At 38.2% G+C, this 17,245-nt stretch overlaps 1 protein-coding gene across 10 annotated transcripts; it reads left to right on the top strand.

Moving 5' to 3' along the window:
- Nucleotides 1–3,103: 3,103 nt before the first annotated feature.
- Nucleotides 3,104–17,209, top strand: LOC122065096. Of its 10 annotated transcripts, XM_042628889.1 has the most exons (8): nt 3,104–3,919; nt 5,099–5,541; nt 7,117–7,141; nt 7,244–7,302; nt 12,590–12,697; nt 12,962–13,165; nt 13,247–15,144; nt 16,617–17,209. In XM_042628889.1, exons 1-8 carry the CDS (start codon nt 3,844–3,846, stop codon nt 17,167–17,169), a joined length of 3,366 nt encoding a protein of 1,121 aa, XP_042484823.1. In that variant the 5' UTR covers nt 3,104–3,843; the 3' UTR covers nt 17,170–17,209. The 10 variants fall into 10 exon arrangements, with proteins under 10 accessions (XP_042484823.1, XP_042484825.1, XP_042484824.1 ...); XM_042628891.1 differs by having other exon boundaries at nt 7,117–7,302; nt 13,139–13,165; nt 13,253–15,144; XM_042628890.1 differs by having other exon boundaries at nt 7,117–7,302; nt 13,139–13,165.
- The last annotated feature ends 36 nt before the right edge of the window (nt 17,210–17,245 follow it).

The raw sequence follows: 17,245 nt of genomic DNA, 5'->3' as shown, positions 1-17,245 counted from the left end.
CAAAAATACCCAAATCAGATTTATGTTTACAAAACTAACCAGGACAATGATTCTCTTTCCTTTATCTTCCACATACAATCAGGTATTTTGGTTGAAGTTAAACCCTTTTTTTTTTTAGGTAAAGGGTCAAGTGAAACTTTCACTATATAGTTTTGTAAATCTAAACTTGATTTTAGGTATTTTTATTGAATATGTAGTTTTGTAATATAAACCTGATTATGGGTATTTTTGTTTATTGAAACTTTAAGTGGAGTTTTGAAAAAAAAAAAAAAAAAAAAAAACAAAAAAACAAAATGGGTAATTATGTAATTTTCTCACAAGTTTTCACAGAAAAAATAAATTAGGAAACTTCCTAGGACTCCTTTATGCCTGCTTCCGCATCTTCTTTTCTTTTGTAAAACATGCACAAACATACAAACATATTCAGTGTTGGGCAATGCAGTCTTTTTGTACCCATTGTGCCTTGGTGTAGGCCTCATCTCTTCCTTTTTTTTTTTTTTTTTTTTTTTTTTTTTTTTAAATTAGCTTCCTCTTGCCCCCTATAAGTTATAATGTTGTTTTACTATTGAGAGAAAGAACATAACATAGTCACGTGTTCCTACTTCCTACCTATACACAAGGCCACGTGAAAAGGGATCTAGCTCCTCTCCAACGACTACACACTCCAACGACCATCCAAAATGGGTAATTATGTAATTTTCTCTAAAGTTTTCACCTAAAAAATAAATTAGGAAACTTTTTGGAACTCCTTTATACCTGCTTCCGCATCTTCTTCTTTTTTTGTAAAACATGCGCAAGCATCTTCAGTGTTGGGCAGTGTAGTCTTTTTGTACCCATTGTGCCTTGGTATAGGCCTCATCTCCTTCTTCTTCTTCTTCTTCTTCTTCTTCTTCTTCTTCTTCTTCTTCTTCTTCTTCTTCTTCTTCTTCTTCTTCTTCTTTTTTTTTTTTTTTTTTTAATTAGCTTCCTCTTGCCCCTATAAATTATAACACTATTTTACTATTGAAAGAAAGAACATTACATAGTCACGTGTTCCTCCTTCCTACCTATACACAAGGCCACATGAAAAGGTATATGGCTCCTTTCCAATGACTACACCCTCCAATGACCATCAAATGGTTGGAAGGGCTTGGTTGCATATCCCAACACCTAAGGATACGTGTCCAAGCACTCCCAACCCTTTGATGGATCGTTGAAGGGTCGATGGTGTTGGAGAGGATATTTTTCTCATGAAAAGACATCATACTTGCAGTGGTTGATGCCTCTATGTAATCCTTCTTACTTATTATATTTTGTTTTAAGAAAAAAAATGCTACCCAATTATGTGCTCTTATGCTTAGACACTAGTCGTGTGCTATTGCATCAAACATTGGGGTGCACAAATCCCATTAGCCCCACATTGGCACATGGGTCATGCAATCAAGTAAGATTCTTTCTCCCATTTTGATTTTAGGGCAAGGCAAGAGATTGCTCCTTTAATTAAGTGCCTACACCATCACAAGGACCTGTGAAAGTACCAATGAGAGTGCATACAAAGCATCATCATAATAATAAGGAAAAATAAAATACTACACAAAGGAATGGGGCCTTAATCTCTCATCCCCCCAAGTCTCACATCCTCTGTGGGTCAGTGGACTGGACACACAACGGATATTTTCATTTTTTCCCTTGTTTTTATTTTATATATTTCCTATTCCTTCTAAACGATGGGATATTTTTGTTTTAGGATTCTTTTACTTTTCATTACTTTTCCATTGATTTCTTTCCAACCAAACACGAACTTAATCTCCTCTGCCTCCTTGATTGTAATTTTGAAGGTCAGTTAAATGTTAAATGGATCGAGATCTTCCCTAATACTGATCGTTTGGGTCTTGCCAATAGTTATTTCGGCAATTAACACTTGTGTAAATGATGATTGGCTCTTACTAAACACTTGTTTTCTTATGGGTAAAAACACAATTGTTGAATCACAAATTGAATACGTATCGATCATCCAAATAATTATAGAGAGACTTGAACAATCAGCACTGAGAGAATATTTCAAACAGTTAGTCCTGGAATCCATATCCTCTAGAATTGTAGATGGTGCAGTGCTACTTGCAGCCCTTGACACTTGTCTCATGTCACATGAACGGTGAAGATGAAGAGAGAATATTTTTGCAAGAACGTGATACAGTTATAGTTTTGACCCAAAACCCACTCAACCGCATCCCCCCGTCCTCTCCCCCACCCCTTTAGATCTAAAACATAGTTAGTAAAATGGGAACAATAAGAAAAAAAGGGAATTTGACGGTACGAGTTTTAAACAGTAAAATTTTTCGAACGATACAGTCATATAAATGGTCAAAAAAATAGAGAACAGTAGGAATCGGAAAATGGACGGTATGGGTTTTAAACGTGTAGATTTCAAACAAGCAGGATTAAAAAAATGGTAGTATAATCATATAAATTAAGAAATTATTATATGAATATATGAATCTAGTGTTTAAAACAACTACAATAGCTAACATTAATGCCGATACATCACTTGTCTCATTATAAGTTTTAAGACATATCATTGAATGTCATCCAACACCAGTTTTAAATTCATACACCACACATGCCCAAAGTTTCATTGAGCAATATGACTAGGTTATGGTGTTGTTCATTGTTGTCCACGTAGTCAATACACTCTCGAAGTGATATATGTTTATTTAGGATTTAGAGTCATTATTTTAAAAATATTTTTTAGCAAATACATCAGTTTATAGCTCAATTTTTAAAGTCCGTGAATTGAATTTGAATTGAAGGTAATATATAAGAAATATAGTCCATTGTGTTTAGTTTCAAATTGGTGAAAGAATTATGTTAGAGTTTGGAAGAGAAATATATGATCAATTAAATAGACATTATGTTAAAAATCAAATCTTAAAAAATACCATAAAAATGGGACATGTTTTAAACATATTTTAGAATGAAAATGCTTCAAGTTTACTGTTTTTATAAGTATATTTGAAAATACGGTAAAACGTGTTTTAGACGGTAAAAACATAGACGCGCGTTTGAAACGGAGTTTTTACAAAGGAGGAACCTATACTTCTTTCCACTTCTTCTCGCTTTTATCTGATTTCCTTCTGTTTTTTCCCCTTCGTCTTCTTTCTTCCATGTTGTTTGCTTGCGCCTTCGTCCTGCAGAAGCTAACGCCATCAACGAAATTCCGAATGTCAAACATGGGAAATAACAGAACTGGTTGCTCCAAATGCTACTCTGTTCTTTGTCCACTTGCAAGGTTTTAGGAATAATCTGGAGCCCAAAAACTTCTAAATGTCCAGGATCATTGTAGATCAGTAGAGCTAGTATAGAATTCAGGATTGAAGAATGGTAGGAGAAATTATATAACTCTCAATAGCATAGAAGTGTCTTGGAGGAAATCAGTGAAGAAATTAGACGAGCTGAAGTCTTCTGTTCGAGAATAAGAAGAGAGAGATTGAGCGAGAGAGAGAGAGAGAGATTCGGAACTGCTATAGGAGTGACCGTCGGCGACAAAAGGTGCACCGGACACGTCACCGTCAACGACCGATCGTAGGCTAACTGGAACAGACCTAGGTCTCCTTCTTCCCCTTTCGATTTCAGCTATAAAGGGGGAAAGAGGATCAGCGTATGTGTAGACGGAAGTGGGTTTTGGGTCAAACCAGCCGAGTCATGGTTTTGTAAAACCCTTCTCTCTCTCCTCATCCTCACCGGCCATGTGGACTGAGGGACAGATGTCCAATGCTGCAGGTAGCACTGCACCGAACTCTATGATCTAAGAATTGTAGAGGATCTGGATCCGTACTCCTGAGAGAAAGCTCCGTAGAAGCAACAATGGAGAAAATCTCTGCAGCACACGCCATGGAATGGAGCATCGAACTCGAGAAAGGACTTCGCTCGAAAACCCCCGGTAAGCAATCTCAGCCTCTCTCTCTTTTTACACTTTCTACTTGAACGTGCTAAATCTTCCGTTTGGTTGCAAAAACTGGTAAACTAGGGTACCCGCAACAATGGTGAAGCTTGATTATTTTTTTTTGGATGAATAAACAAATTTATACCCAAAGAGAAGAAAATACAAGGGAAAAAAACAGGGGAGAGGGGAGGCTTAAGCCAACAAGGAGAAGCCAACCCGAAGGGGATCAAAGTAAAGCAACAAAAACAAAAAAACTGCAACAACCAACAAGAGCCAAGATAAGGCTAACAGCAACCAAAGCCAAAGTGGCCCGGGGGTGTGGTCAAAAGGAGGGGGAGGGGCTACCAAAAGGCTCCATGAGGAGATTATATGATCATATTTTACGGAGTAGGGGATCGGCTGGGAGTGAAAGGAGCGTAGGGATTGGATTTTTGAGGCAACATTGAAGAAGATGGTTTTCCAAATCATATCCGGGGATTGGGAGTTGGAAGACCATCTACGAATATTGCGCTCCATCCAAAGATGAGTGATAGAGGCTTGGTTCTTAATTCTTAACTTTGCATATCAAAATGTTGGTCTTCAATTATTTGGACTGTGTTCGTAACTCTTTTTGTACAGAGTTAGCTGACTCTTGATGATTGCTTGGAGATTCTGGTTTAGTTTTAGTACTCACAGGGACAGACTCTTTGGGTGACAGCCTGAGCTGGCTTGAATCTTACTTGGTATTGTTGAGAGTTCTTTTAAAGTTTGGGAGGCTTTGACCGTTTTCAAGTTGCTGAAAAGTTCCTCCTAACTTTAATTAGTGGCATTTTGAGAATTTCATAATTGAAATTTTACTAATTTTATATAGAAGATTAAAATTTTACTGACTGCTTCAACTACTTTGTGGAATTAAATAATGTGGTTCAATCTACTGTAGATCCTCCATTGATGTTTGCTAATCAAGAATGTTAATGTTTTCCAGTGCTTGCTTATTTTACATGTACTGTCGTCCTCTTTTTTAGATCAATTGGGTTGAGTTGATGTATTGCTTCCCTGCTCTGTTCATTCAATGTACGACTTCGCCAAAAAAAAAAATATTTTTTTTTTTTGGTGAATAAAAAAATCAATACCAAGGGAAAGAGAAGACTGACTTCGCAAATTTTACTTTTTAATCATTTGTTTTTTTAATTACAGGTCAGTCTGTTGAGGCTATATTCCGGTTTGGCCCTAGACTTGAGCAGTGGAGCAAGGAGCCTTGCCATACAATGGGGGTGTTGAGCATGTTTGGTTTGGTTCCTGGCCAGGATAGGCTTTTTGCAAACACTATCCTCCTTCGGCTTGCAGAGGCATTTAGGTGTGGGGACAAGCTTACTCGGCTCTCTGTTGTAAAGGTTTTCCTCTCCGAGCTGGGGTACCGTAGAAAGAGAGGTAAACAATATAATGGGATTCTGGCAAGGAAGAGGGTTCCCAACCATTTAGAACTGCTTAGAAGAGTGAAGATAGTTTTTGACACTGGTGATGTCGAAGCCCGAGAACTGGCTTTATGTCTCTTTGGCTGTTGGGCTGATTTTGCCAAGGAAAGTGCTGAAATACGTTATGTGATACTGTCAAGCCTGGAATCATGCCATATTTCGGAGGTAAGGTCTGTAGCTTTTCCCAGATTTATGATTTGCAGTGCCACTATTAGTCTGTGGTTTCATTCATCATTCATAAATTTGGTTTCCTGTTTTGCTCATAAGGTTTCTTACTTAACTAGATGGGATTTCTTAGAATAATGAGATAATAGTGTCTTAAAGAAATTTCATAGCATCTGTTGAGTATACATGCTGAGAAATTCAGCAACTGATTGCTTGCAATGTTGTGTCCTCTAAAATATAGCTCAAGTAAAACTCCACTAACCCGTAGTCCAAACTAATTGGGGTTGGCTACATGAGTCCTGTTTCGTCGTCCTGTTATATTTCATAGCATCTCGAGCTTTCCCCCTGTGATGAAGAATGAGAATGATAACCTGTAGGACAGATTATTGGACAGCAACTACACAGGACAGAATCACAATGAGACAGAATATAAAAAGTTCACTGATATCTCAGAATCCAACGGTCGGATGGGGCTGAGAATAGAGTCAAGTAGTTCTCTAAATAGGTTGTTTAAGCCCTCCAAATATCAATATGGTCCAATTGTCAGATCTGCTGCAATAATAAGTAACAGAAAATAGAAACTATAGGGAGACGGAATTTAGAAACTAAAAAGAAACAAGGGTAACTCACAAACCAGAAGTGAGATGGACCTCCAGTCCTGGTCGAATGAAGGGCCTATAGATGAGAATATTTGGTCAAAGTTTGGGCCATATCCGATTGCCGGATTGGGAGGAACAATATGACAAAAGTGACAGTTAGAATAGGATAGGAATCAGAAATCGTAGGAGGGAAAACAGAATGCACTGTTCAGTGTGTGAAAGGGCAGAACAATCATGTCAACTAAGCAAAAATAAAAGAGAAAATTTTAAAGCAGTGATCCCCACCCCCCCAAAATCACCCCCCCCCCCCAAAAAAAAAAAAAAAAAAAAAAAAAACATAGTTGGACTCCTAAACTAAGAAAAAATGGAAATCCTGATGAAACAAGGACCAAACAGCAATTAGACTTTCAAACTATTAATTCTTCTAAGAAAGGACTTAAAATTCGTATACCCACTTGGACTACAAATTTGGGCTTTATAATTGAGCCCCATACAACCAAAAACATTGAAACAAAGGTCCTTGACCATCTAACACCAAAACAGGGCCTATTCCTGGCCTCTGGCTATATTAATGAAACAATAAGCAGGTCTTATCTGATGGCACTAATGTGTAAGGTTATCAATTAAACCTTTTAACTCCTAGACTAAAATTTTGGGCTTCATAATTGAGTACTGTACAACCAAAACATTAAAAGCAAAGGTCCATGGTCATCTAATATGAAAACAGGGCCTATTCTTGGCTTGTGACTGTATTAATGAAACAATGAAGGATGTCATACAGACGCTAAATTATTAAGGTATTAACTTGTATGCTTGTTTCCCTTATCTGTATTTGTGTATCATAGATTAAAATCGCGCAAAATTGTTTGTTCTTTTCGCACCTAGGTGTTGTTCCACTGGTCTAATCTTGAAGATTTCCCTTAAATAAATATCATGTGGGTATTACTTAGCAACTTTTGTGGCGGGGTTTATGCAGGTAAAGGCATCATTATTTGCTGCAGGTTGTTTGTCTGAGTTGTTAGAGGACTTTGCATCTGTCTTTTTGGAGATACTTATTGATATGCTGAACTCGCCAAAACTACCCTCTGCTGTACGACTTGCAGGGATTCGTGCATTTGCTAAAATGGGATGCTCATCTTTTCTTGCAAGTAAAGCTTACAAGGTGTTCCTTGACTTCCATCTCATGTTTAGAATCTTTAGATGCATAGATTTGCAGCATAGGTTTATTTATTTATTTTTTTTAATTTTTTAATTTACAGCTAAGAGAAATATATCTAACCAAAGTTAAAGAGATTACACGAGGAGAGATATCAGTTGGACTAGGCAAGAGAGCATGACTGAAAAAATTATGGATGGCACAAAGGGACCATAAAATGCAGGGAAATGAATATATTGGAGGCTGAACAGGAAACTCAACCTCCCCCCACTCCCCCCCCCCAACCCCAAAAAAAAAAAAAAAAAAAGAAAGAAAGAGAAAGACAGAAAACTAGACATATAGGAAAGGGAATGGGGATAGTAAATGAATCTCACGTTGCTTCTGTTTTCGATATAGGCATACAGGAAGAGTCATTTGATCAAGACCTGATGATGTCTCAGCATTAGAAGCAGGGAATAACAATATGACAGGATAGGACTTAAAGAAAAATTTATCAATTGTCTTCAGTACAGGAAAAATCCTCCTTATATGTAAAATCATCTCTGTACTCCCAACATGTGGTTTAGTGTTTAAGGCATCATTCTTTGAATTCCAAAAGTCTGCAGAACCATTTCTTTGTGGTGGAGAGAGCCATTGGGTCGCCTTGTTTGTTTGATTTCCTGTTGTATCCTCATGTAGGTTTGCTTACAAAAGCCTTAGTGATTGGGTAGTTTCCTTCAAAGTAACAGATGGCACAAGCTCAACAACTGATTTCTGTTCCTTAACCCTGGAGCCTGTCATATGTCCTCAAAGAAATTTCAACTTCTCTTTCTGAACTATCTCTGCGCTAAGCTATGCAATCTGGAACATTATTTTGCAGGAGAGAACCATCTTTGTAGAAACTAGGTTTAATTGTACTAATCTCACTCATTCCTATTAAGGAATCCATTCCAAAAAAAAAAAAAAAAGTGTTATGCACACCTGGTCTTGTAACATTTCTCACTGATGGTTAAAGAACCTTTATTGAATAGATTGTTGAAATCTCACTGTCACTGAGAGGGAGTTTGAATCAGTGATGCATGGTCTCTCAAACTTCTCTGTATAGGAGAATCTAACATGTTGAGCCGGCCCACAATCACACAACACAACCATCACTAACCACAAAACAAGATGTAATGTGGCTCGCCAGTGTGGCTACGTCTACGGTGCAAATGGCTGCAAGCTACTTGGGCTACAACCGAATTCTAGCCTGCGTATAATGCACAGTACACTTCAGTTTAGCAGCACCCACTGCTAGGAGCACTAACCCCCAATTGTTGAGCATCCACTATGAACGAGCACCAACCCCCAAATTTATACGACACCCACCACAAAGGAGCAATAACCCCTCTATCAAGAACCTACTTGATAGCTTACAAGATATAATCCTACAATATGCTCGAGGCTTTGACTATGGAATTTATCAAGCATGTAGCCTACAGTCAAACATACGAACATACATCTAAATACAAAGAAGTTACCTACACCAAAAAATGCATCACTTTCTCTTCTCCCACTCACAAGCTTCACCTCAACACTCGTGGTAGAGCTTCAAACAATGTTCTTGTGCAAACCAAACTACCATTCTTTTGACTTCTTCACAAACCCTAAGTTTGTTGAGTAGCTCTTCTCCCCCTCTCTTCACAACCCCTGATGATCTCTCAATAATCTTGCAAAATACATCTCAAAGCAATGTAAGATAGCTTCAATGAATGGCATGAAGGTAGTCTTCTAGGATTTCTCTTCTTGGATACTCCTTTCTTTTCTTCTCTTGAATGGGTATATTCTCTCTCTTTTCCATATGCCACTGTTCCCCTTTTATATGGAAAATAGTGTCTTAAAAAAAAAAAAAGACCACAAGTAGGCTTGAGTCAACCTTGGATAGCCTCTAGTCGATGGTCGATGAGGCTTAGTCGATGTCGAGTGAGTGTCGATCAGCCATGACTTGATGGTGATACTTCTTCATTGACTTAGTATAAAGCATCGAACTCTTCAGTAATACATCAAAGCCTCTAGTTGATGCTTGACGGTTTTGGCTTCGACACTTGATGAGGCTCAATAAACATTGAGTTAGTGTCGGCCGGGCCTCATTCGACGTCGACGCCTTTCATTGAGCATCGACCCAACATCATTAAGTGTCGACCTCTTTAGAGTTGCTAAGCTCCTCAGATCAGCTGTATCTTCTGTTCTTCTTCACAACTGGCCATTCTTTCTCTTCCACATCAGCAATGCACCTATCTCTGATGAGTGTGTTGCCCAACAAAATGTGTTGACAACAATGACAACATTCACAACACTTGGCTCAACATAGATTAATAGGTAAATAAGGAAAAGTATTAACTGCTGATTCCTGTCCACGGAAGGATGTGTCACTGTCCGGCTGAAGATTTTCTACAATGTGTTTATTAGGTCATCCCACAATAAAAAGAGCAACCCAGTGCACGAGGCTCCCGCTACTGCAGGGTCTGTGAGGGGCAAATGTACGTAGCCTTCCCCCCTGCTTCACAAGAGAGGCTGTTTCCAAGTTTTGAACCTGTGACCAACATGTTGCAATAGTGGAACTTAACCATTGCTCCACAAGCTCGCCCACAGTGTATATAAGTACTCGGTACCCTTCTCTTCTCTAGTACATGCCAAATTAGCTCTTTGAGGACTCTGCTATAGGCATTTTCTAGGTAAATAAAGACCATATATAGATCTTTCTTGCCAACTCTAAATCTTTCCATGAGCCTCTTCAGTAAGTAAATAGCTTCTGTCGTGGATCTACCTGGCATAAAACCAAATTGGTTCTTTGGGATATTAGATTCTCTTCTCAAGCGGGCTTCAACAACCTTCTCCCAACTTTCATAGTATGAGTGTATGACTATTAGTTTTATCCCTCTATAGTTATCGTAGTTCTGAATGTCACCTTTATTTTTGAATATAGGAACTACAATGCTTCTCCTCCAATCATTAGGCATTTTCCTTGTGCTTATAATCCTGTTAAAAAGCAAAATTGGAGATTGAATAAAACAAGTAAACATCAACCACAAATCTGTAGTTGAGCACAATGTGACATTAGCTGGATGCATAAGAGAATCATCGATAGAAACAGCTACAGAATATTAGGTCTGAAACCCTTGCAGTATCCTGTACTGAGAAAAATTCAACTGTAAATTGGTCAATCTATAATCAGATCTCAAAAACCCAATGCCCTTACAACTGTCCAATGACCTCTATGTTCAAATTTATTGACTTCCTAATTCCAAAAGGAATATTGAGACAACTAACTAAAAACCCCTAATGCATAAAAGAGAACAACTCAGAAACATGTGGAGGCTTTAAGGCCTTATAGGTTACAATTTTAATAGACTGACTTAGAACCATATCTAAACTAGATTAATTTGATTTATAATGGTCCATATGACCCAGATAAATCTTAAAAAAGCAGAAAAGCTTCAATTCCCTGCATGCACATCATTTTTCATGTACCTGCAGTGAAATTCTAACTCAAATTTCTTTACAGCGTTGATCCCTATTTGGGTGTGAATCCCAAAAACGTGAATTACAACTTCCATGTTTTTTAGGTGGAATATTAAGCCTCATGGCATCCTTGGTAGGCTTTTCTTTGCAGTTATTTCAATTAGTAGAGGTACTTCTCAATATGTTCAACATATTAGGGCCTAAGAAAGAATATCTTCAATGCCCTTTCATGATGCAAATTCATGACAATGGAATTCGTGATTTCCATAAACTGTAATCATCCTTTTGAGAACTTACCAGTCAAGCAAAATCAAATGTCTCTGAAGTCAGAAGTGAGATCTATTTCCTCTTGAGAGTAGAAGTGTGGATTCTCTCCCACCCCCTCCCCACTTTATTTTGACATGCAAACGATTTAGTTTTAGATTAAGATAAAAAATATGGCTGCAGAACGAAAATGGTGAATGGGATCATCAAATTGAAGCACTAAAAGAGCTATACATCATTACATTCCCCCAGGAGGCAGGAATAGCAAAAAAAGTCGGTACCTTGTCAGATATGATTCATTGAGGAGTCTACCTCTTTCACGTAAGATTGAATCGTTCTTTGTCAAATCTGGAAACTGTGATGCCTAGAATTTCTTTCTTTTAACTAGCGAACTCCATAACTAATCGTCCTGCAGCCTACCTGTTGTAGACTTCTCTATTTTCCTTAAAAATTCTTTGGTTCCTTCTGAACCAAATCTGCCAAAGAGTCCATGGGGAATCATCATTTAAAGGATCTGGCCTTTTTCTTCTCTCCCAATTCCTGTGAAGGTTGGATGGCTCATAAACAGGACAGTGGCTGCAAGAAGTATTCCTAGTTGATCTATCACCAGTTATCCCTTCGGTACAGGGAAGGCACAGGGAAAGGGGGTGGTTCTGCCGAGGTCCCTGCAGGGCAAACCATGGGTTGGTACAACTTAGGTGATCAGGGTATGGAGCTAAGACTGGAATTTAATTATTGTGAGGTTCTCTTCCTTGTGTTGATGTTTGTTCTGCCATTTCTTGAAGTTCCATCCATATTTCCTTAACTTCTATAACGTTTCCGTAGATTTCTGTGAACTTCCAAAAATTAGTTCCACTGCTATTTGGACCTAAGTTTTGGCTGAAACTGAAATGAAGGCTGTCATTAGGACTTTCTAGTTAGTAGGAAGTTTAGTAGAGACAATGCTGATTATTGGAATTTTCATCCCCAGTATGCTAAACCATTTGTAAAGTGGACTTTACAGTCTGATCAAAGAATGAGAGAGATCCCTTATTTTTCTTCCACCATTACCAACAACATGCCTATGGGGAAATGGTTTTCTCCAGAACAAAACTTGAAACTTTAACTCATTTAAAATTCGACTCAAGAGATTTCTACTAAATTATGAAACGCAAGGTATCTTTGATCAGTAGCACATCATGACAGACATAGTAGTGTAACATGAAAAACATGCTGGCATGCTTGGGTCAGAGTATAGCTCTTAGAGGATGTATTATCATTATCATTACTAGCACATCATAATGGACACAACATGAACATGCTAGCATGTTTGAGTAGATTAGAGCTCCTTCTGCATAATTTTAGTATTGTAATTTGTAACTAAATTTTGACCTTTACTACAAGAACAACTTAGCCTTATCCCAACTAAATGGGGTCGGCTACATGGATCCTTGCCCCCCAGTTAGCTTTATTTGACGTCATACTGCTCCAATTAAAAATTTTGAAGGTTTTTACGCTTTTTTGTCTGGTTATGCACGATGATTCTTATTGGCTGTCATAATTGTTGTAGGCAGGTCAAAAGCTTTTGGCGGAGTCTTCAGAGGAGAAATATGTTGTTGTGATGTTAGTTTCACTCTCGCATCTTGCTTCAAAGTCAGTGATCTTGATTTCTAAGCAGGTCACTTTTCCAACAGTACAAGTGAATTTAGTTATTCTGGTTGATAAATACATTATCCATATTATCAAATTACTAGGTCTTGGTTCTGCAGTCATTGTTTTTATGACGCATAAAATGTCCTGGATATTTTATGTATACATGCCTGTGATTATAACATATAGGAAAGTTAATCTAGAGAATGAATTGTTTGTGAAAAAATGATATTTGCTCACATTATCATAAAATATTTTTTTCTCCCCTTTTTGGGTGTGTTTCTGGAGGCAGAAAGACTTCTTGCTATCAATTATCTCCCAGGGATTTTCCTTCCATGTCCAAGCCATAGCATTACGATGCTTGTGCTTCCTTGCCAGGGGAGGAATCTATCGCCTTACTATTGATGCAAATTTACTCCAGACACTATTTCATCTAGTAGATAAACCTGACTTAAACCCAACATTGCAGTGTGAAGCTCTATGGATATTACGTAAGGTAGTCTTGCTCAGCCCACTTAATCCTATTTATGGTTATTTTTTTTTTCTTTTAAATCCATTGACTGGATTCTTTGTGAAGTTGCAGATTTTCCAGTGCACACTGCCAAATTTTCCTTGCATGAGCATGCCTGAATTTGTTGAGTTGGTGTCTGTTGTTGAAAAAGCAGTTCAGTCTCCAGTGAGGTCAAAGTGGTTTTCGGCCCTCTCTCTTCTAGTAGATATATCATGTAAATTTAAAGGAAAGATGGAAATGGTATCTGATGTTGAAAGTTCTTTACTTCCTTCGAAGATAGTTATTTTAATTATAGATCAGATAATCTTGTTGATAAAGAAGCCTTATTGCTCAGACTCTGAGATGAAGCAAGAATGTCAAAGCTTACTCCACTTTGTTCTCCGTCTGGTTGAAGAATATCCGGACTTGGGGACTTTTGTACTAGATAAAATAAGATTCTTAATACAGTCTTTGATCAGTATGCACAATGAAGGCTGGAATGCAAAAGAACCAGATTCTGTTCCCAACTTTGTGGGGTTTGAACTTGCAAGATGCAGTTCCCTTGCTTCAAAGGTTGGCCCTTGCCTGTACAGGTTTGCAGTGTCTTGTCTTGAAGTACTAGATGAAGCCTCTGTTATGTCTATTGAAGTACTAGGTAATGCGAAGCTTCTGCTTGAGCTTTTACGCCAAAACAACCTATTTACTCAAGCTATATGCTCTGTTTATCCACTTCTCTTGCATTATCATGTTATGTGGAATTCTATGACCTACAATCTTGACAAGGACCTGAGAAGATCACAGAATGATCACTGGGTTGAGCATGAAACGCTTACTCTTGAATTTGCCAAGGAGATGATCACTAGAAATGATACTTGGTCTGCATACAGAGCTGGAAAGTATGCAGCATGTCATGGAGTGTGGTTTGCATCATTGGTCACATTTAGAACATTAGCAAATAAGGCTCAATCAGATTCCTGCCTATGCTGGTTAAAATCTCTGGCTACATTGGCCCTTGCTGAAAGTAAAATCCTCTTGCTTCTTTTCCCAGAAGAAAGTCTCCAATTAGTAAAACAATTAGAGATAAATGGAATTTTGGCAGAGGAAGTTGTGCAACTTGTTTCTAGGGATGCCAACTTTCTCGAATATGGTGAAAAGATAGCTGGGGCTTATAGCAGTGTTTGCTCTTCGGAGGAATTGCTGTCATCCACTATCATGCCAGATCAAGCATTTTATTTCCAAAGGTGGTTTTTATGTCTCAGATCTAAGGTTCTGGAAATTGTGGCTGATATAATCCGACTCGTTGGGACTAATCCATATAACCAGCAAAGCGTTGGGAGGAATGAACAGATTCAGGGAAGTAATGAGTCTAAGTCTGGTTTCGCGGGACTCTCACAACATATCCACTCTTTGATTTACTCCCTCTTTCAGTTCTCTTGTCGGTTTAACAAGTTGGCAAAAGAGTTTGATCTTCTTGCTGCGTCTTTCATGGGCTTGGACAGTAGAAGCTTCCAAACTATTTCACTACTTGCACTTAGTTGTTCTTTATTGGCCTTCTGTACTGGATTTGTTTTATACTTTCCAAACCTACAGTATTACAAGAATTCTATTACTTATGGTTTGGAGATGACCAAAAATTTTTCACATTCCATGTTGATACAAGATCTAATTGAGCGGGTGTGGCATGTGGACGATGAGAGCAGTACAAATTTGAAGTTGCTTTTGACAGTTATTGGAGGTCCCAATAGTTGCTTCCATTTCCAACCTAGGAGTCCATTGTCTAGTCCTGGCCATAGAGAAAGAAGTATTCTAATGCTTTGTAGGTATGCTGTTTTGGGTGTCCTCCAGATGCAAGAAGAAGCCAAGGTAGTGAACAATGATGAAGATTTGTGCCAATTTACCAGTGCCTGCCTGCTGCTTATTTCTGATGTACTAAAGAAATGGATTCATGTTCCTTTTTGGACTCCCCGGTATTTCTTTCAAGTAAGGTAAGCTTCTGGGATCATAATTCTTCTTTGAATTTCCCATGGGAGAACCAATTTTTCTGAAAGTCATGCTAAATTATGTGAAGTTTTGAGATGCCTTATTCTGCACCTAGAACCCAGAAGATATTAAATTGCATTTTGTTCCATATAAGAGGGGAATCTGAGGAGCATAATTGTCATGGCATTGCCTAAGCATCCCCTTGCGACAGGTGGGCCTTGATACCCAAAATGACTTGTCAACCCAGAAGATGGAGGGAACATATACCTGGAACATGGAAATATGCTTGGGATATTGCACTTGTCTTTGGTTTCTTGGCCTCTCCTGAGCATCACCTTGGCATCATGGCACTTTAGCATTGCCTTGTATTACCTGGGCGCTCTGGCAATTGTACTCTGCAGTCACTGTATGGTTATACCATTATGGTTGTCTATATGGAAATCACTGCTGACATGCTTAACCCACCTGGATCCTATGTAAAAGCAGTGAGGCCCCAACAGATTACCTAGCTAACATGCATCTACTTTCTTCCCCCATTTTCTATTAGACCGATAAGACTGACTGAATGGACTGAAACCGGGAAAAAAGGGGGGGGGGGATAAAAGCTCGAATAAAATCGATAATAAATTATATTTGTATTTTTTTTTTTTCATTTTAATATATAAAAAAAGGGAATCTGTTCGTTAGGGAAAACGGACAGATTAGAAACCATTAGAAGAAACCGATAAGGACTGAGGCAGACTTGACCTTACCAATAGCCATCGGTTTTGGTTTGGATTTATCGACCGGCCAATTATCAGTCCATTTTTGGTCTGACCTGATATATGCTAAACTCCAGAAAAACTGACTGAACTGACTGTTTGGCACCCTTGGTCCTGTATGATGTCTTATAACTGCTGATTGAAATAATTATTTTTCTGTGTAATAGGGTTGGCAATAGATTGGTGGTTTTGACTTAATTCATTAGGTTGAATAAATTCTCATCTTTACACTGAGCAGAATCCAAACATCTTTGGCACTAGCCAACTGAAACAATGGAAACAGGAGGGACTGATTAATGACCAGAATTCAGACATGGTTGGCAGTAGTCAATCCATGCAAAGATAAAAAAGTCAGGGGCATGGCGTAGCTGAGTTATTTTGTGAAGTCCCTGTTTGGTCTGATTGTTTAAGTTCCGAGTAGTTGGGAAATGTGAACCTAGAGCCCAAGATTTATTCTTTGACTTGGTTATCCATCCCTGAACCTGGGAAAATTTGTTTTGTTTGTTGAAGAAATGCAATCCTAAGTAAACTATCAAAAGATGTTGGAATGTGGTTGAACCCTTGAAGATAATGACTTTTTCGTGCTTTCCTAAAAAATCTGAGCTTGAAATGATGTAAAGTTTAAGGCATTTCCTTCGCAATTTCTTATTTAATGCTAATGAAATACTTACATTGTCATAACGTACATTGTAATGTTTGAAAAATATTTATTTCAGGCCTTGTATAGGTGCAGAGCTCTTTGCTTTCAATGCAGACACTCGGGGCCCGGGTGAATTGTCCATCATGCAGGGCTTCCATCTTTCATTGAATCTCTGCCTTCAATTGAAAAATGCAGCAGGTTTCCTTCCTGACAGAATCGTCAAATTTTACTGTATACTTAGTTGTAGGGCATCTGATTGTGTAACAAGAGAAGGTGAAGAAAATAAAGGGCAAACTCAGTTGGGTTTTCGAGGTTGTGAAACAAGCGAAATGGTGGATTTGAATGAAGAGCTGCTGTGGCATGTGAAGGAAGGTATTAAGAATGGAAAAAAGCATGGTAGGTTTAGTAATATTTCTGGAGGGTCTGCACATGCTTTCACTTGTTTTGAACTGAATGGTAGAGGGCAAGGGTTCTCAACTTGCTTGCTTGATGTTTCTGCTTTTCCGGTTGGTTCCTACAAAATCAAATGGCATAGCTCTTGCATTGACAATAAAGATTCCTATTGGAGTTTACTCCCTTTGAATAGTGGTCCCATTTTTTCTGTCAAGAAGCCACTTGTTTCTGGTTAATTTATTAATATATCCTCTCTTATTATAATTTTTTTTTTCATTATCAAGTTATCCTTTCCAATTGTGCTTCAGGTTG

Source organism: Macadamia integrifolia, unplaced genomic scaffold (genome assembly GCF_013358625.1).
Source record: "Macadamia integrifolia cultivar HAES 741 unplaced genomic scaffold, SCU_Mint_v3 scaffold188, whole genome shotgun sequence".
Taxonomy (NCBI): domain Eukaryota; kingdom Viridiplantae; phylum Streptophyta; class Magnoliopsida; order Proteales; family Proteaceae; genus Macadamia; species Macadamia integrifolia.
Note: the sequence above shows the minus strand (reverse complement) of the source record. Positions and strands in the feature narration are given on the sequence as shown.